Source organism: Salarias fasciatus, chromosome 17 (genome assembly GCF_902148845.1).
Source record: "Salarias fasciatus chromosome 17, fSalaFa1.1, whole genome shotgun sequence".
Lineage (NCBI taxonomy): Eukaryota > Metazoa > Chordata > Actinopteri > Blenniiformes > Blenniidae > Salarias > Salarias fasciatus.
In genome coordinates, this window is record NC_043761.1 from 3,872,645 (window position 1) to 3,893,961 (window position 21,317).

The 21,317-nt window shown below is 45.5% G+C and overlaps 1 protein-coding gene across 3 annotated transcripts in view; it reads right to left on the reverse strand.

Annotated features, from left to right (window-relative positions):
- The window catches only part of rassf3 (Ras association domain family member 3), a 34,190-nt gene extending 14,096 nt beyond the window's left edge, over nt 1-20,094 (reverse strand). The window contains exons 1-2 of one of the 3 annotated variants that reach the window (XM_030113869.1): nt 19,576-20,094; nt 11,954-12,063 (exon numbers count right to left, since the gene is read on the reverse strand). In XM_030113869.1, coding sequence (XP_029969729.1) covers nt 11,954-12,063; nt 19,576-20,038 — 573 coding nt within the window. In that variant the 5' untranslated portion in view covers nt 20,039-20,094. Of the gene's footprint in view, nt 1-2,692; nt 3,190-11,953; nt 12,064-12,678; nt 12,771-19,575 lie in introns of those variants that run through there. The other 2 variants (XM_030113870.1, XM_030113872.1) reach the window with 2 other exon arrangements.
- Nucleotides 20,095-21,317: the final 1,223 nt, after the last annotated feature.

Below are 21,317 nucleotides of genomic sequence, written 5' to 3' on the forward strand. Positions count from 1 at the left end.
TTCATTATTTGCATCTGCAGATGTAAACACTGATCCTCTGCTGGCGCCCAGAAAAACTTCAACATGTGATATTACAGTCACAATCAGATCAGATCAGATTGAGCCTCAGTCCTGCAGCTTCAAACTACAAACACACGCTTCACCATGACATTCAAACCCCCTGAATCTCACATGAGTGTGTGTGTGTGTGTGTGTGTGTGTGTGTGTGTGTGTGTGTGTGTGTGTGTGTGTGTGTGTGTGTGTGTGTGTGTGTGTGTGTGTGTGTGTATTAACCCTCCAACAACAGGAGTGCAGAGTTCCATCACGACACACTGACAAAAACAGTACAACAGTCAGAATCCATGCAGTCTGCCGGGATGATCTGAATTGAAGATGAGCTGCTTTAGCTGTGTGTGTGTGTGTGTGTGTGTGTGTGTGTGTGTGTGTGTGTGTGTGGGATTACCCTCAAATGATTTTACATGAGTTGCACACAGACCCACTGGTCAGCGTGACATTTCCTGACAGAAACACCATTCACACACTGAAAAGGTTAGTGTGTGTGTGTGTGTGTGTGTGTGTGTGTGTGTGGGGCCAGGGCATAAACCCTGCTCCACTCCACAGATAAATCCTCCTCAGCTACATCTCATTTCCCTGGTTTGACCATCCTGAAGCAGTCTGTGTGTGTGTGTGTGTGTGTGTGTGTGTGTGTGTGTGTGTGTGTGTGTGTGTGTGTGTGTGAGACACCAGTGAGTCCTCTCTACTGTTGGTCCTGAACCTCTCCCATCAGACCAGCCATCAAGCTCACGGATTAACGTTCTCATTTACTACTTTTTCCAAGCACACCTGAATGCATCGTCCACTTCTTGAAGTTTTTCAAAAACTCATCAACTTCCAAACATTTCTCCTTGTTTCAAATATCCTGTAACAACACCAAACTAGCAACAACAGGAGTCACAGTGAATCTACGAGCTGCTGTTTGGCTCCAAACACCGAGACATCATGAACATTATGGGATGTCAAACGGAGAGGATGTCCGATAAAAGGATTCGACAGCCTGAACGCTGCGTCAGAATCCTGGGAGGCTGGGAGGATGTGAGGATTTGAGGATATGAGCATGGGAGGCACAGAATAACATGTCCAATGCTTCAGGTGTTTGTTTTTACTTTCTAATGTTTGCAGATGGTTTTGTCCCGACTGCAGAGTCCACGTCCCTGACGAATAAACCAAGCGCACCCTTGCTCGAAATGCTCCTGTTTTCACCATGCACAGCCAGTCATTTTATCACACACACACACACACACACACACACACACACACACACACACACACACACACACACACACACACACACACACACACACACACACACACACACACTTATAATTACAGCCGCCCTGCAGCCAGCGCCCCATTCCAGGTCTGGAGCCACAGCTTGAGAAACCGCAGGTCGTGACATTTGTAGCGGCACTGTAAGGGCCACATTGTGCAACCACACAGACACACACACACACACACACACACACACACACACACACACACACTGGCATGAGGAATGAGGAGTGTTGTAAGAGGCTGTTATGGGAACGTGAAGGAGTTCAGCATTTCTGCAGAAGCTGCAAACAGACTGTGTGTGTGTGTGTGTGTGTGTGTGTGTGTGGGGGGGGTGACTTTTCTTTCACGCCAGGGTTCTTTGTGATTTCATAATCTTTATGGAAAAGCTATTTAATTAAAACAGGAACTGATTGAAATGTAAACAAAGAAACAAACTAGGGAGTGAATAATGAGGAAACAAATGGCTGTAATACTCTTCTGCACTGCTGTTTAATTCACTTTTTTCTGCATTATAATTTATTTAAATGAGCGTTTCCATATTGTTGACCAAATATTGTACAATTTGTTTCATTGCATTACTCAGTAAAAGATTTATTAACTGATAAAAATCACAAGCAGATTATTACTTATTTTTATTTACTAATTTTGAGAGATATTCTATTTTTGCTTTTCAAGATTTATTAGCTAAAACTATAAAGCGTAAAACAAAGGTGTAATATTTCATTTTAGTTAAAAGGAGTTTCACTGAGAAAATAAACTTTTTTTTTTTTTTTTTAAACTTTAAAAGTGACAGATGTGATCCGAAATGGAAAATATTACATTTTAAGAAATAAGTTAAGAATTAGAAAAACTGTATTTTAGGTTTGTATAGACAAAAAAGTAAAACGCATTAAAATCCCATTGTTGGAATGAGATAATGGTGGGGAAAAAAATAAAGATTTTTTTTTTTTTTAGAGATGAGCCAAAATCTAAAATGTAACACATAGTTATACTATACTTGATAAAATATTTAATAATAATCCTTTCACACACTGCAGCTCCTCTCAAGGTGACTGAAGCTCGGGGGCACAACAGGTGAATCCAGAAGGTGGAAAACACAGGATAATCTCAAAGCATTTCAAACTACATATATTCCGAATTTAAGAGTGCATGGTAAATATTTTAATATGCATTTGAATCGACTTTCACTACACACAGATTTATTTATAGAAGCTAGTAAAATTTAATTTGGGTAAAAATCTGATTGAAGTTCTGAGCAACGCCCCCTTTAACTGAGACCACCAGACTTCAGTGTTGAACTGTGAAGCTGTTGGGGCTCTGGACGACAGAAGCAGGTAAAGTAAGTTCTTCTTGACAGGAAAGTGGGTTTTTCGGTGTTTACCTTGCTCTCTGTGACTTTCCCGTTGGGTTTTTTGAAGAACGAGGTTCTGGCCGTGAAAAAGTACTCCTCCGAGTCTTCCTCCAAGCTGCTGTAGCCGCTGCTCATCGTGCTGTTCCCCGTCATCGGAGGGGGAAACTTCTCCTCCAAACCCCCTCAGACCCAACACATCCAGCGGGGAATACCCTCCCGACACCCCGGAGGTCCGAGCAGGACTTCAGAGTTCAGCCCGGGGAGATTTCCTCATTAAATCCGCTCCCGTGTCGCCGGGTCCCGGCTCCTCCTCCTCCCGTCACTCGCTCCCTGCTCCACCCGGCATGGCACGAACTCACTTTAAACTTTCCATTTCCGCGGGGAACTGCCAACTACCGACTGTTAACGAGCGGCGCGGTCACTAACTTCTTTAAGAAGTGTCTAAATTTAACGGAATTACGGTGAATAAGTCCCGGCGGGCCGCTCGGTAAAGAGACGCCTCGGCCGTCCCACACAAACTGAAGGCTGCGTGAACTCTGACTGACAGCCGCTACAGTATGGCCCCGCCCACCGCCGCACCGCAGCCAATCGCAGGACGGACAGTTACACCGACCCCGCCCACCGCCGCAACGCAGCCAATCACAGGCAGTAAGACAAAACCACCCGCGGCCATTCACAGGTCTGACAGTTACACAAGGCACGCCCAACACAACCCGACAGCCAATCAGCGCTTGAACGACTAGTTTAAGAGGTTTATCTTGCAAATAGTTAAATGCTTTAAAAGGTTACTTAATTCAGATAATTCTAAAGACTGACCTAAATATAAATAATCTCTGGAATAAAGTTTGAAATCTGACTGCCAATCATGTATGTGCTTAAGTTGTAAATGTTTAGTTTGCTTTATTATTTAGAGGTACATGTCACAGACGAGAACAGATCAGTCAACACAGATCAAATAAAACAGAGTCAGATCAGCATGTAAACGCCGTACAGTCTGACAACACACTGCAGGATAAACACAACCAACCAAACAGCAGTGATTAACCCCGCCTGCTTCAACCTGAAGGAAACTCACAAATCCAACACGTCCTCCTCAACGTTCCCCCCAACATACCGAGAGTGAGGAGTTCTAGAGGTCTAATCCTGGTCTTAACGGTCTGATGGCTAATCCAGCTCAGTATTCTATTATACAACACACTTTATTCCTCATTTCCTTTCTCCTTCTTGTTCTCATGCATGTTTCTGGTCTTGATGACGTCCTGACCACCCCAAGGCGACACAACGATCCTTGACAGTTTTACATGATGATTACATGTTTATCAGGTTGGAAAAGGAAGCCCCCAGACCCATCCAGATGTGAGCCGCAGCCGGAAACTGTTGCTGAAGAAGTTTCAGAGTAATGATGCGCGATAGGCTGCAAATAACAGAATGACATCTCAAGCAAAGTGAAAAAAAAAAGACAAACATTCCATCATTTACTCTCATAAACTTTTCCAAATGGGTTTCTCCAAGTTACACTGTCAGATGCATGTTTAAAAACATGCGGATGTAGTTGTTTTGTAGATGTTCAATGCATTTGTTCAATCACTGGATGTCACTGCACGACGACAGAAAGCTGCTACAGCGCCACAGAAAAAACTCCAACGCTGCTAAACCTGATTGACGGCTCAAAAAGGATGTTTAAGAAAAGAAGAATGTTTCCAAAAAGAAGAACGCTCCCAAACAGAAAAGCATCTCCAGAAGAAATGATAGTGTGCTGAGTGAGAGCAGGAGTTTGAAGCGGTGTGTCTTTCCTTCTTTGCCCCCCTCGTCCGCCTGGTGGCCTGACCTTCTTATCTCTGTGTGTCTTGGACCGCGCTCACTCAGATTTTAAAGGACACATTTTTGGGGTTTGGCTGCGGCGAGCGAGCCAGGAGTATTTCAGTTCCTCCTTCTAACTCTGCTGGTTTTAAATTAGAGCCGAGAATCTGAAAAACTGCTGCAGAGGGCTGGAGGACGGCAGAGAGGCTGGACTGGATGTGGAGCCGCACCGTTCAGGTTCTGGATCTCTGCAGCTGGGAGGGTGCCACATGCCAACATGTGGCGTTGGGAGGTTTGACCACAGGGTCCTGGACGCGGCTGAGAACATGGTCTTGGACCCCACTGCTGCTGACTGGCGGCAGTTGTTTTTGGCTGAATATTGATGTTAAAATGCGGTTTTCAGCAGCTGACCATGAAAATCAGACTGAAATGGGCTCTCCCTTCTCAGACACCATCTGGTGGCATAAGGCGGTACTGCAAGCCCAAAGATGCCATGGTTAGCTCGCTCTCTGTGCTTTCTCTGCTCATTCTGAGGTGGTTTTTTTTCTCTTCTTGAAGAGATATTCAAAAGACTAATAACTGTGAAATGTTAATCAAGACATTTTATTTTCCCTCTTTAATTTTCCACAGGGGAAATGAAGCTGGTTTCGTGTACAGCGGGTTTAGCGGTGAGCACGATGGACTCTCGGCGAGACCGTGCTGTTTCTAGCACTGAAGAGAAGCTCCGTTCAGCTTTATGTGTTTTAGCCTCCTCCTTCCTGGCGTTGCCGCACCGCATCATGGAACTTTTGGAGAACTTCTGCTTACAAACCACCTCCTCTTATGTCCGAATCAACCAATAGCGTAATTAGCTGGTTATAATCCATCTACAGAGCAGGTGGGGTCCGGCTGGGTGGAGCGCCGGCCTTCCACAGTGGAGGTACGAGCCGCCCATGGTTCTGGCCCGGAGCCAGTCTGGTTAAACATTACTGACATTCCTGCACCACCAACCCCCCAACCCCTGCTGCCACCGGACTGTATCTCTGGAGATTGAACCTTTCCCATGGCACCCGGGGCGGAGGAACCGCCCATCACGGCTCACACGCCACGTTCAGCCTCCGCTTTACACATTTCTGCAAAGGTTAGAGGGATTTTTAGCCTCAGACGTGGGAAACACCTGCTGAGGGCTTCTCAACACTTTTATACCACATCATCAAAAACATGTGGTGCAATTTTCTCAGTGTGGATCTGGATGCTGGAGCTCACCGGCTGAAGGTCGACGGTAATCAGATGGTGGAACCTGGGATTTAAGGTGTTAAAAGCAATTTTGTGCTCATAAAGTATTCATCATAAGTTTTACTTCTTAAAACTCCAATAAAATCTCCTGAAGCAACACTGGGCTGTAGTTTATCATCACAGAGTAGATGATGAGGAAATAAATAAGAGGTGAAGCATTACAGAAGATGAATTTAACCCAGTCAGGGTGCAGAGGAAGACAGAAGCCACCACAATAGAGAGCGTCCAGGTCTAAAATACAGTTGGCAAAACACAATTCGATCAGCTACTGCACGGTTTGGAGGAAGGTTTATTTCAGCCCTCGTAACGAAACGCGCTGGCTAATTCTGGCATTGGAGGCCGGTCAGCGGCCGGCGTGGACGGCCTGAAGTCACACAAGGTCAGGGGTCACTGCAGGTCAGGCAGGGAGGAATGCGTGGGCTTTGGAGGACGCGGGAAGGAGCTGAGGTTCGGTTCAAACCGCTCCAGGTGAGCGTGTCCGTCCTTCAACTGCACAGGTGTGTGTCTGACTGATGTGAAGCCTAATTTAAAGGCAGCGTGGTGGGCGTGTCCAGGAAACCACCTGACAGAGAAACAGCTGCTTCGCCGACTATTGATCTTCTCTCAGTCCTCTTCAGTTTTCTCTCATAAAACGGTTCACGGCTCAAGTTACACGACTGCAAAAATAGAATCACATGCAGACTGCAGTGGACGTTCAGGTCTGAGAGTAATCAGATTACTTACTTAAGCAGATCCACAGTGGGGGTGTGTCCGCGTGTGTGTGTCTGTGTGTGTGCGGTGTTGGATATCCACGCTGCCTCGGGGTCTGTGAACCTGATCCACAAAGTGCTGCAGGTCTTTTGTGTGCGGCTCACTCCAGGTGTGGGTGTGACACCCACATGGAGGACCAGGGGTCTCCAGCTCACGGTCCAGACCGGATGAATGAGTCAGGCCTGCTGGAGGACACACACTTCCTGCGCTGACCTCGGCACATTGCTTCAGACTTCAGACTCCTCACACACATTTCTGAAAACATCAACACGACTGTGTGTGCGTGTGTGTGTGTGTGTGTGTGTGTGTGTGTGTGTGTGTGTGTGTGTGTGTGTGTGTGTGCCAGTTGGGTGTCAGTTACAGAGAATTCACAGGAATCTGGAGCTGAGATCATCCACCAGATAACACACACACACACACGCACACACACACACACACACACACACACACACACACACACACACACACACACACACACACACACACACACACACACACACACACTGGACTTCATAAACTCTTCACGAGTTTTTCACAGATACATTATTAACACTCATCTGTTGTGAAGGAGGAACTTTTAAAAAATACTTTGTTTTTTTACATTTGTGACTTTTTACTGTCATTATTGATGCGCATAAAGAAATATTTTATAAATATGTAATTTTATACTCAACAGAAATCTGTTTCCGAAGTGTAAAACTCACTAAATGTCAGGATATTTCACAATTATTAGTTAAATACAATCATTAGTTGGGTTAAAATCAGACTTTTACAGACACGTTGTTGAATCCTGATCACTTTAATAATGACCTGCGAGATGTGATTCCTCCCGTTTCCTTCTATTTGATTGAATTTTTCATCATTTATGGGACAGCAGCATTTCAAAAGAAGAGCCGTTGGCTGTTTTTCTTGTTTTTGGTGATTTTTCATTGATTTTTTTTTTTTGTTGCTCTGCACTGTGGCCTCCAGATATGAAATGATAAACTCAGATCTTTTTTTTCAGCTGACTGCACAATTTTCATGAGCTAATCCCAAATGATCGCACTTTCCTATCATGTTTAAAATGTCTTCATTTCGAATTTGCAGTGTACTGAACCATGATTTATTGCAGTTCAGTTCAATTCACATTGTCAAGGTGAACATAATAATCGAAGTATATTGAGACAAAATGTAAATAATAAACAATAGATTAGTAAATAAGAATTCAAACAAATAAATACAAAACACATAAAAATGTAAAGAACATGTAAAATTTAAAAAAATGAATGAAAAAAATGAACTGCATAAATCTAAAATGCTAATGAAAACTCAGTCTAACCTCCCTTTAACGCCAGAAAGTGTTTGAACTGAATGTGCAGTGTGTGTTTTGTGTGTGTGTAAGCTTCTGTCCTGGAGGCTGGAGGTTGGGGGGGGTGGTGGTGGGGGGCTTCGTCTGTTCCACCAGCATCTGAATAAAGAGTTAATCCTCCACAATCCACAAAGATTACAGCCGAGCCGCGGCTGCGATCATTCATCCGTCTGACTCTCTTTGTGTTTGTGACAATAGAGACTCGAGTGAAATCTGTGCACCAACACACACTCAGGTCTCTGACTCGCATCAGTTCATGTCTCTGTTTCTCTTTTGTGGACGATAACGTGACGTGAGAGCCTTTTCTTCTTCTTCAGTGCTGACCTTTCATGACACGACGATATAGATGATAAAAGAAAAAGGTGATTTTTGATTCATTTCTAAAAACAGTGCAACTAAGTTGGTTTAAGATGAAGGACTCCAGTGTTCCAGCATCAGTTTGATCATATTCCAGTGAGTCAGATTTAAGCAGGTAAATCCGGCAGCTTGTCGTGTAACACAATAGAAGCCTGATTAGAGGACGGGAGGAAAGGGAAGATGGGGAGAGATGCCCGAAGAGGAAGAGCAACATGATAAACAGATGTTTGTTTACAGGAAGGCCTGCATGAATCCAGATCCTGGACAGTGAGGCAACGTGAAACCTGCAGGATTTCCATACTTTCAGGGATTAGCAGCTTCCTCTGAGATATGATACAGAGCGTGTTAACAAAAACGTTTTGATCTACTGCAGCAACCAAAACTGGAATCTCACAAAGACAGATCAGCAAAGACCAGCAAAGGATCAAGACAAACCAGCGTCAGGCCATGAAAATCCAGCATAGACCCTCGTCACGCTAGTTTCAGACCATCGTCTGGCATCGGTGAAGCCAAGACTTGCAAAAACCAGCATAAACAGGTTGAAAACCAACATTCCGTCGACATAGACCAGAAAGAGCAAGTACGAGGCGAGCATGAGGCCAGTAAAGACCTGGACCAAAGTTGATCTCAGTATTTAAAATCACTGAAGGATCAGTTCAACACATCGAGGGAACAACAGACTGAGGTCCCACAGGTTTAAAAAAAAAAAAAAAAAAAATCAAACAAAGCAACAGGATGACGTTAACTCAAGATTACAGCCGGACTGCAGGTCAAAGGTCAAACTGACTCTGCAGAGAAACAATGAGAAGCCGAGAAAATTAAAGACTGGAGAACTGTTTTCCCACACTTTTACAACTGCTGTGTGTGTGTGTGTGTGTGTGTGTGTGTGTGTGTGTGTGTGTGTGTGTGTGTGTGTGTGTGTGTGTGTGTACTGTAGTGTGAGCCCGCCCCTCAGCCAAGCCTGAAGCTGTTAATGAGTAACAATAAAAGCGAGAGAGAAAACACATCAACATTCCTCCATCTCTCTCTCTCTGTTTTATTTGAGTTCTCTGCTCCAACTTAAAGTGGTTAAACTCTTTCTAAAGTGGTTAAATTCTTTCTAACGTGGTTAAACTCTGTCTCGCTCTCCTTCGTACTGCGTTCCCCAGCAGACAGGTCAGCGTTTCTGAAAAAGCCTGACACTGGAAATGAGTGTGTTGCTTTAGGAAGCGTGTGTGTATTCAGGTGAGAAGAACATTTGAAAGATCTGCTGGATTAAATTCAAGTTTAGGGAAATACATGAGTTATTTACCTACAAAGTATTAATTACATTAGAAATGTTTTGGCATTGTAGTTTTATAACTACATTTATTCCATCAGACGGTTTAAAGAACGGACTTCAGCGCAAATGGATATAATGTTCCCACGTGTTCGTCCTGAGTGTTTGCACAGCGTTTCTACAGTGTTTGTACAGTGTCGGTACAGCGTCGGCGGCCTGTACACTCCTCTCTGGCTGCGGTCGGCGTTTCTGCAGGAGCGGCGGTGAATGAGTGACGGGACAGAAGAAGAGACGGAGCCTCACTTCCTCTCTGCTGGGAAAGACAAACAGAGCAGCCGGAGAGGAAGCGGAGAGAGGCGAGCAAACAGAGCGACGTGGAGGCAGGAGGCTCGTCAACGCTACCGGGGCCACCGGCTCAGAGCGGCGGAGGAGTGTGTCTAAACACACTGACTCATCCTTTCAGTTTCCTCTCAGAAATTAAAGAGACATTTTGGAAATGTCTCCTTAGTGCTGCATTGTGGTGTAGTTGTGAAGAGGTCGAGCCTCACAGCGAGAAATCCCAGGTTTGAGTCCAGTTTGGAGCAAACAATACTGTAACAACGGCCAATAACATTGTAACTTTAGCTCTTTTCAATGGAATTGAACCAATAATGTCATAATTTTAGCTATATTCAAATAAATTAAGACAGAAAGATCATAGAGATCATCAAAATATTAACATTTTTCCAATCATTAAATAAGTTAGTAGCTGGTAATTACATAGTGAAGCAGAGAACTGCTCCAGTGAGGATGTATTTTCCTGAGCTGTGTATCATTTTAACGACATCATTTTCTCGTTATAATGATCCAACTCACAGATTCGGACTCAAAAGTATTTCTTCCCTGTGGCAGTTCTGTGTTTCTTGAATTACGTTGGTGAAGTAAATGATAAAAACTTCTGATTACTTCTAAAATGAAATAACTGTAGGAAATACTGGAGTAATGTTAGATGAATGAGACGTTATCTGTTGGTCATGAACGAATTAGTCTGCTGTTAAAATAGACATAGTGGGCGTCTGTTGGTGTAAAAAGACACAAAACGCAACGAGAGCTTTGGATTTTAACTTCAAGGAGAACTTCCAGGAGAACGTCCATGACAACATTATGACTCTGCATCCAGGACGAAGTGGTCTTCAGTCCTACAGTGTGAGGGGTTCACAGACTGTGTCCTGGACGCAGCGGTCCCTCTCTGGACCTCTGCTGTCCTGCTTTCTCCTGCTGTGCCTCCAGCTGATTGAATTTTCTGAATATTACATTAGGGTCTATTTTAAAGACAGACTGAGGTTTGATGACGTCAACCTTTAAATCAGATCAGTTTCTGGACGCACGCTGCTCTCATGATCAGCGGGTGGCCGATTTACTGACCCAGCCATCAGGTCTGGAAGACTGGAACAGAGTTCACACGCTGACCGGCTGCTGGACTCTGGGCGCCACCATGGGAGCTTTGTATTTGTGATGTTCTCAAAAGCGATCAAAATGAGTTAGCTTCTCTACACGCAAAGACTGATGGGAGCTGCGGGTGTGGAGATCGAGTGTTTTCAGTCTCCGGTGACTCCGAGTGACTGAACGACAACCAGGGTTTCACAACATCTGAGATGAAACTCAGAATGTGACGTGAAGAGCTGCAGGAATCTCTGAATTTCACTGCTTCGCCCGGAACACACGAGAGTGACTGACAGCCTCACATGGTGTTCTTATCTCAGACAGTCCGTTTGCAGACGAGGCTCGTCACCGCAGACCACCGTGAGACAGACAGTCTGCCGAGAGAGAGACTCAAACACACAACCGCTCAGCCGCGCATCGACGCTGCAGTGGAAACACTAACTGCTCTCAAACGATCCTCTTCATCGCGACACATCTGCAGCTGTCCACAGACGTCTGAAGCTTCTTTCTCCACACGTCCATCAACAGAGTCAGGATTTCGTCACTCCTCTGTTTTCAGAATGTTTCTTGGCTCTGAACGTTCCCCTGCTGAAACGCAGAGCGCTCACGGTGGAAGAGACACCAGTGGGATGGGTTAGTGTGGAGCACCAGGCTGCCAGGCTGGAGTGTGAGGATGATGCCAGTGTGTGTGTGTGTGTGTGTGTGTGTGCGTGTGTGTGTTCAGGTCTGTCTCTGTGCCAGAGTCACACATCCTGAAGCTGCATCCTATGAGGGAAGGAACACACACACACACACACACGCACACATGCACTATTCTTGGTGAGTGATGCATGCTGGGCGTGTGTGTGTTTGTGTGTTGAGTAGTAGGAAGCAGAAAGGAATGTCACACAAACAGGTCTGAGCTCAGACCACGTGCGGATAACGACATTAAAGGGAGTAAAATAAACGTAGCTGTTGATGTTTTTCCTCTACTAGAAGCTCACAGTGACTGTGTGGCAGCAGTGCCACCGTGTGGCCAATCACCATTACTACAATCTCAAAAGGATGTGTGTGTGTGTGTGTGTGTTGAGTGCAGTCCCACCTGCAGGTGTGTGTTGTTGTTGATCTGATCCTGGCTGAGCGGAGACGCTGCCGGATGACAGTCCAGAGACACTCGGTCGCGACAGGCTGCGTGACAAGTGTACTTACAACCTGCAGACACACACACACATCACATTACAAACTGCTCAGGAGACACACACACACACACACACACACACACACACACACACACACACATACACACATCGGTAACGTCGATGCAAACGAGCCTACAGTGTGGCCTGCAGGTCAGCTGGGGTTCGAGTTCCCTTCATGCAAATAACAACCGACGTCATGCAAATTAGGAAATGTTGGAATATGAAGGAGCAGAGAGTTTTCCACTTCAGGAAGGTTTTCACACACATCAGTAAACAAGACATAAAATCAGTTTTCCTCTGACAGATACAGGAGAAGTCACAAAAATAAAGATCGTCTCTTTTAATGTCCTGAAAATATGAAACATTTTAAAGTTTTGTTTTCTGAAGCAGCATCATCCATTTAAAAGCACTTTTTTCTCTAGAAACCTCATTATGAACAGTTTGTCTGACTTTTAATGACTGAAAATGAGAGTTGACTGGAGCAACACCGAGTTTACAACACTAAACCTTCAAAAGAGCCACAAGCCAGCAGCAGCGCGACGAGCCAGAGAGGCTACATTAAAGACAACACACACACATACACACACACTGCTGCTGTGTGTGTGTGTGCTCAGTCTGTTCATCCTACCTGTCGACCTGTTTCTCACGTGCTGTCCAACTTTATTGGACAGTTTGCACATGGCTGCTCCCATCTCCCATCTTCATGCTCCTCACTGGGCCTCCTCACTCTGCTCTCACACACACACACACACACGCCCCGACACACACGCGCGCGCACACACACCGTGTCTTGATGTTCTCTCTGCAGTGTGTGTTCAGCAGCGGTGTGCGTGCTGCGCTGCCATTCTCCCTCTGTGGGTGTTGTTGTTGCTGAGTGGCTGGTTTAACAGTCAAATGGAGGCCACCGTGTGACGGACAGAGTCAGGAGGGGAGGGGTGGAGGTGGTGGATGGAGGGGTGGGTGGATGGATGGACGGATGGATGGACGGAGGACTGCTGACTCAGTCGCTCTCCGCTCTGTTTCTCTTTCGCTCTCTTACACAGCGTGTTGTGATTAGCGAGCTCTCGTCTGAACAGTTTCCGATCCGTCCATTCATCCGCCCATTCCTCCATCGGCCCCCCAACACCCTCCTGACAATGACCCTGAGAGCCCGCTCCATTCATCCAACCATCCATATTCATATCTATCTGTTCATCCATCCACCCAAACAGGACATTTACATTCATGTCTATTCATCCACCCTTGAATCATCATCCCTCAATTATCCATCATTCACCCATCCATCCGTCCATTCAGCTCACGACAGGTAACTTGATACATTAAGGGAAGGCCATCCATCCACTCACACATCCATCCATCCCTCCGTCCACCCATCAGCCATCATCCATCCATCCCTAAATCATCCATTCATACATCCCTACAGCATCCATCCACCATTCATTCATCCCTGCATCATTCATCCAAACACCATTCATCCATCCATCCACCATTCACCCATCCATACATTATCCATCCATCCATTCATCCATCCCTCCGTCCACCATCCATCCATTCATCCATCCCTACAGCATCCATCCACCATCCATCCATCCACCATTCATCCATCCATCCACCATTCACCCATCCCTACAGCATCCATCCACCATCTATCCATCCACCATTCACCCATCCATCCCTATAACATTCAACCATCATCCATCCATCCACCATTCATTCATCCCTGCATCATCCATTCATCATCCCTCCATCTACATTCATCCCTCCCTACATCATGTATCCATCCACCATTCATTCATCCCCGCATCATCCATCCATCCACCATTCACCCATCCCTATGTCATCATCAATTCATCATTCATCCATCTATCCACCATTCATCCATCCCTACATCATCCATCCACCATACATCCACCATTCATCCATCCCAACATCATCCATCGATCATTCATCCATCCATCCGCCATTCATCCATCCCTACATCATCCATCCATCCACCATTCATCCATCCCTACATCATCCATCCATCATTCATCCATCCACCATCCCTACATCATCCATCCATCCACCATTCATCCATCCCTACATCATCCATCCATCCACCATTCATCCATCCCTACATCATCCATCCATCATTCATCCATCCACCATCCCTACATCATCCATCCATCCACCATTCATCCATCCTACATTATCCATCCATCATTCATCCATCCATCCACCATCCATCCATCCACCATTCATCCATCCATCCACCATTCATCCATCCCTACATCATCCATCCATCCACCATTCATCCATCCCTACATCATCCATCCATCATTCATCCATCCACCATCCATCCATCCCTACATCATCCATCCATCCACCATCCATCCATCCCTACATCATCCATCCATCCACCATTCATCCATCCCTACATCATCCATCCATCATCCATCCATCCACCATTCATCCATCCCTACATCATCCATTCATCATTCATCCATCCATCCACCATCCATCCATCCCTACCATCATCCATCCCCTACATCATCCATCCACCATGTTCTTCTCCATCTATTGATTTAAAATTGATGTTCGGTCAGTTTGATTCTTGTATTTTTCCCTCTGATATATTTGTTGCTGAGTCGTGGTCACCACAGCGTCCTCTGACCGCCTCTCGTCTCTAAGCGCTGCGTCACCTCCACCTTACACTCCTCCGCCTGTTTCCATGAGCATCACTTCCTTCCTGACCACCACCGTCTTCCCTCTTCCCCTCGTCTGCTGTCTCAGGGAGAAAAGCACTTCTGAGGCGCCACCAATCCATAAAACTCAATCAGAGGCAGACACACACACACACACACACACACACACACACACACACACACACACACACACGAAAGACTCTTCTGTCTATCAAGCAGCAATAATTCATAAAGTGATCGAATGAATTAACCGACACTAGACTTTTAATGTGAAACTCAGGAGGACCACAGGTCAGAGGTCAAAGGTCAGAAAATCACAACCTTTAGTTTTTTTCCTCCTTATTTTGTGTGTGTGAAGAGTTTTTTTTTAGCACGGAGTCGATAATGGAGCTGGTGTGTGCACGGAGATACGACGAGGCTACAACTACTGTCACACTCACCCGCTGAAAGCACACACACACGCATAGAAGACGTTAAGAGAGGACACACACACACACACACACACACACACACACACACACACACACACACACACACACACACACACACACACACACACACACACACGGCGACAGGTGCGTGCGCTCCAGCCAGCTGCCCTTCTTTTCACTCTCTCTTCAGGCCTCGACATGATTTCAGGGTTTTCAGGACTGAAAGGCTGCTCCAGGTGTCAAATTACAGACACGCCAAGCAACAAAGTTTTCACAGAATAAAAGAAAGACACCACAAAGCAAAGGTGGACAAATGACTGATACTCTTAACTGAAGAAAGAGTGTGTGCAGAATAAGAGAACGTCTTTTAACTGAAACACTGATTTTCTCCTTCATTTAAGCAAAACTTCAAAATATGATGGAAAATACAGAAATGTAGTCAGGTAAACAAACCAAGTGGCATCAATCAAATTTTTTCAAATTTAGATTTCATAATGTTGAAATATCAAATATTTTTATGTCTGAAGATTATTCCATTTTAACGTTTCACTGTTTATTGAAATACATGTTGCTTTTAGCTGTTTCCAATTTAATCTTTGAGCATTTCATTAAAATCTGCACACTTTAAAACTATCCTTTTGATTTACTATGAGTACTGTATATCTATCAATTTGAACATTTTAAAAATCTATTCATTGTAACTTTTAAAACATAAAAAGTTGTCAAAATTTAACATTTTTGTAACTTTATACTTTATCAATCATTTTAGCTGTTAACATTGTAACACTTTTTTTAAGAGAACAATCTATTATTTTATCTTTAATTTGTACAAATACTAATGTGCATGTTGAATAGACATGAAATCAGAAATGCTGCAGATTAATATAAAATATTAAATATATTAAACTCACAAACAATTAATATAACGAAACTGGATGAAGTGTAGAAGAAATATAAAGTATGTTCAGATACACCATGAAGAAGAAAAGTCTTTAAAATGTAAAATGTGTGTGTCAGTAAGTTAAAGTTCCTTAGAGTTCCTCAGGGCTCCGTCCTGGGATCACTCCTCTTTTCCTATATTCTCATCAGGATTGTGGTGAATCTGGCTCCAAACTCACCGGAGTTCCTCCACAGCAGGCTGACCTCCACACGTCCGGAGCGCCGCATCGCTTTGGGGAAACCGTAGAAAATCCTCGACACTCTCCTCCAGGTTTTGCCAAAGTTCTTGGTAAATCCCATCGCTCACGCTGTCCCACTCCGGCCCGGGCACCGACTCAAAGTTTTCATCTCATTCAGAAAAGACCTCGTCCCTCACTGATATCCATGCTGTCTGCATGTCTGAGCCAGGTCCCAACTCGTCCCTCCCCACACACACACACACTGACCCTGTGTGTGTGTGTGTGTGTGTGTGTGTGTGTGTGTGTGTGTGTGTGTGTGTGTCATTAGCTGTCCTGTGGAGCCAAACTGTCACAGCGACTGAACAAACAGGGAGGACGGCAGCTGACGGCGAAGCAGCGGAGGTGAAGGAGGGTCGTCCAGACTCAGTATTTCACACCGTCGCTCAAAATGAGCTTTTACAATGTGAAACTCATCTCCCTGGGGGCTGGGGGGGGGGGGGGGGGGGGGGGGGGGGTTCCTCTTCCCTCCAAACTACTTCCATCAGGAGTTTTTTAACTACGTTTTCTATTTTATCCCAAATGCTGTTTTAAATGACTGCAGGTCGCCGTTTATTTTATTTTAGATGAAAACACAAATCTCCAGCTCGTCAGCTTCTTTCAGCGACTCAACACGCCATCTGGTGGTGAAAACCTGTACTGCACGTCTAAAGGGGCGGGAGGAAGTGGGATAACTTGCTGACTTTGGTCAATATACGAACAGCACAGCACAACATCCTGTGTGAGACTTCTCATGACTACTTAACATAAATAACATTTCATGCCGTATTTAAGTCTGAAGGAACGTCTGTTCTCTCTGGATGTGGCTGATTCTGTGTTTTCCTGCAGAGAAGCCTTGAGTCTGGCCTGTCCTGTCCTGTCCTGTCCTGTCCTGGCCCAGCCCGGCCTAACGGACTGCTGCAACATTAAACCCTGCCGGACACAGATCCCTGCTCTGCATTCAGGTTTCTGTTACTCAGGACCCACAGGAAGAACCATGTGAGCCTGAGTGAAAGCACTCTCAGGGCCAGATGACGCTCTGTGTTTGGAGTGAGCCCACAGATTTCAGAGAACCATGATTCTGCTGTGGAACGGCTCCTTCGAGGAAAATCTACATTCTGTCATTTGTGGATGACAGCTGGAAAAGTGAACGGAAAAAATATAATAATCACCTTAACAAACTGCACGGCTGATGTTCTCTCTGTTCTCTCTGGGTTCTGATGTTCTCCAGGCACTGATGCAAATCAAAGCAAGCTCAAGGTGAAGACAAGATTAACTTCAAATCAACAAATAACCTCTGGATTATGAAAGGAAACCTAAGTACCCAGGAAAAACCCACGAATGCTCAGGGAGAACATGAAATCCCACCCAAACTCAGAGTCAGGATGCTCTGGCCGTGACGTTCCAGTGTGTTTCTCCAACGATCACATACTCAATCAGAAAGTCACACTCTGCAACACACTTTCATTTGATTTCTGAACCATATCCTGACTTGTTTACTGTAAATGGAACACATCTGATGCTAATGAAGAGTTTATAACAGCCCGATTTATTCAAGGCTGATAGAGCAGAAATGCAAACAACAAACAAGCAGAATAAAAATATTAAATGAAATTATGGAACAAACAGCCAAGCGAGGTCGTCCGAGCTTCATACACTGCCTGAGAGATTACGTTTTAACTGACAGCACGACGGCGTCTCGGTCTGGTGGCGTTCTCCGTCACTCGCCGTGTTAATAAGTGAACCAGACGCAGGCCTGAGCCGATATGAGGAGACGTGAAGGACGAACCAGTCCGCCGCTCCTCCCTTCAGCCTTTCATTTGGAGTAACGGGCCTTTAACGGGCTTCCTGAGCCGCACTCCAAAGGGGAATTTAGCACAAATATCAGCCTAATGCACACACACACAAACACACACGTGTACACACAGAGCGTGCATTGTGCAGATATAATGAAGTCAGAAGTCTAAATGGAGTTTATTTTAACTCACTCCAGCTATTTGTCCAACTCCACGTGTCTCCCAGCTTCAAATGGTGTAAATCATGTAATGACTGCTTTGTGTTCATGTTTTTTGTCTTTAGCGTTATCGAAGTAGCTCTGAGCAGCATCTCACAGGTTTGAATCAGATATTGTTATCAGCAGAAACTGATCTAAGATGTGACTTTTTTTGTCATTTGTATTGAATTTCAGTTAAAATTCAGAGACAGACAGACAGATATACTATAGAGCAAACAAACTAAATCAATATTACACCACAATAAATAAATGTAGAGACAAAGCAGGTTAAAAGAATCAAATCACTGACTACAAACATGAAGATCAATGCAAACTCTGGACGTGTTCAATAAATGAAATCACTCCATCGAGCTTTCAGGGGGGGGAGTCTGGACTGTTCAAACCCCCAGACCTCTAGTAGAGGACCTAACTCCTCTGGTAGAGGCCCGGAGCTGGAGGCTGATCCAGTCGAACCACATGCCAGGAGCAGCGATGTGAGATCTGAACCGTGAGAGAAAAGAGCAGCATGACCACGACCGAGGGGTAAAACTGAACGCAGGTGAGAGCTGCTCTGCAGGGAGAACACAGGGAGAACACGGAGCTCAGTGAGTGTGACTCCTTCTGCTTCCTGGTCCTTTTGTTTGAGTGGACGGCGGAACGGCAGGACGGCGTCCGCGGCCTCGTCTCCTTTCAGTCCTGAACCGGTCGGACCGCATGCCGCCTGCATTCCTGCTGCCGGAGCTTCGTTCTGCCATGTGTCGGAGCTTCTGATAATCACCTCCTTGTTCAAATGAGATCTCAGATCAGGACTGAGGTCTGCTTGTTTCTCGTGCTCCCTGTTCTCTGACGTGGTGACGGTCTATCTGTATACATCTACACCCACACACTGAAACTTCAAACTTCCAGATCAAAGCCTGATTGTATCTCAATCACACTGATGGGAAGATGGAAAGTGGAGTGAAAAGTTGATTCTTCAAGGCTCCAGGACATTTACAGTCACTGATTAACTGCTGTTGTTGTTCTCCAGCAGGAAGCCGGGGAACTCGAAGGAACTCATGCATGAAAGGAGTCCGAGTCTGGAATCAAAACAGTGCTTTAAGGTGGACACGCTTTTTGCGGTCTGTTCTCAAGAGAAAGGCGCTGCGACTCCATTGCTGTGTAGATGGAGGGAAAACACTTTCTGGGAACGCTGAGGCTCCGTCTGACGAGTGACCAGACTGACCTCTGACCTGTAGAAAGGAAGACACTCCCCCCCCCCCTCACCTGCACAGGTGTGCCCCTCCTGGAAGATGTAGTGGCAGCAGACGTCGCACCAGCTGTTCTCCCCGCGGGGCTCGAACGTGTGTCCCTCGCCGGTCTCCTCCTTCACCCGGGGGTCCCTCTCTGAGAAGATGGTCCTGACGTCGGGGGGTCTGAAGCCCTTCCTGCGGGCCCGCGGCGGCCCCCCGGCGGGCTCTGCCTCCCCGCCGCTCCTCCCGGGGCTCCGCGGCGCCTCCTGCCGCCGCCCCCTCCCGCTCCACGCCGCCTCCAGGCTCTCCAGGCTGGCCGGCCGGGGGGACGGGTTCCTCCGCGCGGCTCTCACCACCAGCCCGCCCTTGGACACGCGCATCCTGGCGCCCGGCGGCGGCCACGTTCCCTCCGGTGCGTCGCTGAGCGGCACGCGCGCCTCTGTGACGGGGGAGCGCGCGGGGCCGTATCTGCGGCCCTGGTGCGCGGCGCCGAACATGAGCGCAGGTGCGGCGCGCGCTGCAGGTGAGTGCGCCGGACTGGAGGCGGCGGGGCCCGCGGTGAGGCGGCGACACGAGCCGGTTGAGGCGGTCCGAGGAGCCGGTTGGGTCTCATTTCACCGCTGAGCTCCAGGAAGGAGCTGCACGGTCCAGAGGGGCTCACCTGCAGGCCCGCGGGCCACTTGCGGTCCCCGGATCCAGGCCGCGGGGACCGTGAGAGAAAGAACAAGAAAAGTTTTCAAAAAGTATTTAGTGGAGGAATCATGAAGACAACTTTAGGCTCCAAACAAGAGTTACAGCAAGTATTTATAAAGACCAACTCATCTTGACCAAAATTTCAGTTAATTAAGGTACAAGAAAAGACAACTTTATTAAAAAATAAAAAAAAAAAAAAATTGGGTAGAAATACAGCATACTCTTTTAAAAAGTACCTGAAATACTCTTTGACCACATTAATCTGAGTGTCAATTAAGATTTTTTAGAAAATATCAGGACAATCAATACATATTCCCCAAGCATAAAATGAAGTGAAATGAAAAAATAAGTTATTTAAAAAATTATTTTTTTCTGTCAAAACAAATAACTACAAATTACTCATTTAATACAACATAAATCTACTGTCAACAACTCTTTCATATCCAAAGGTTTGAATAAAAATTAAGCTAAAATCGGAATCCACAATCCACAGATATCAGTGACTTTAAAATCACATGCTGTGAATCAGTCTTCAGTATAGATAAAGTACACTTCTGACCTAATACTCACCAAAATAAAAGGGCAATTTCAAAACGTAGTTTATTTGCTCCTCATGTGAATCCTCAGTATCTTAATTTAGCCACTAGAGGGCGCTGCTGAACCACAAACGACTACAACTTTATTAACAGACAGAGACGGTGGTCAGGAAAAAGTCACTTTGAACAGGAGGAAACCTGTAGAATGCTCAGTGGAGACTTTCTGTAGAACCAGACTCATCAAAGGGGAGTTTTGATTGAAAACTTAGCTTTTAAAGTTTCCCATTATGTAAAGTTTAAAGTTAAAGCAAATTCGTTTAATTATCTGAGTTTCCAACATTAAGATTTAAAAGAAATTGGTGGGAAGTTTGAAGTCATCTTATGAAATTATTCAGAATCAATAAATATTTCTATTGACTTGACTTTTAGTTTGATTGATTATAGTATTGGTATTGTTGTTGCACTCCCTCACTTCACCAGTTGATTCTTATTGCCATTTTTGTATTCATAAATCTGTATTATTGATCCAGACACAAATAATGATTTT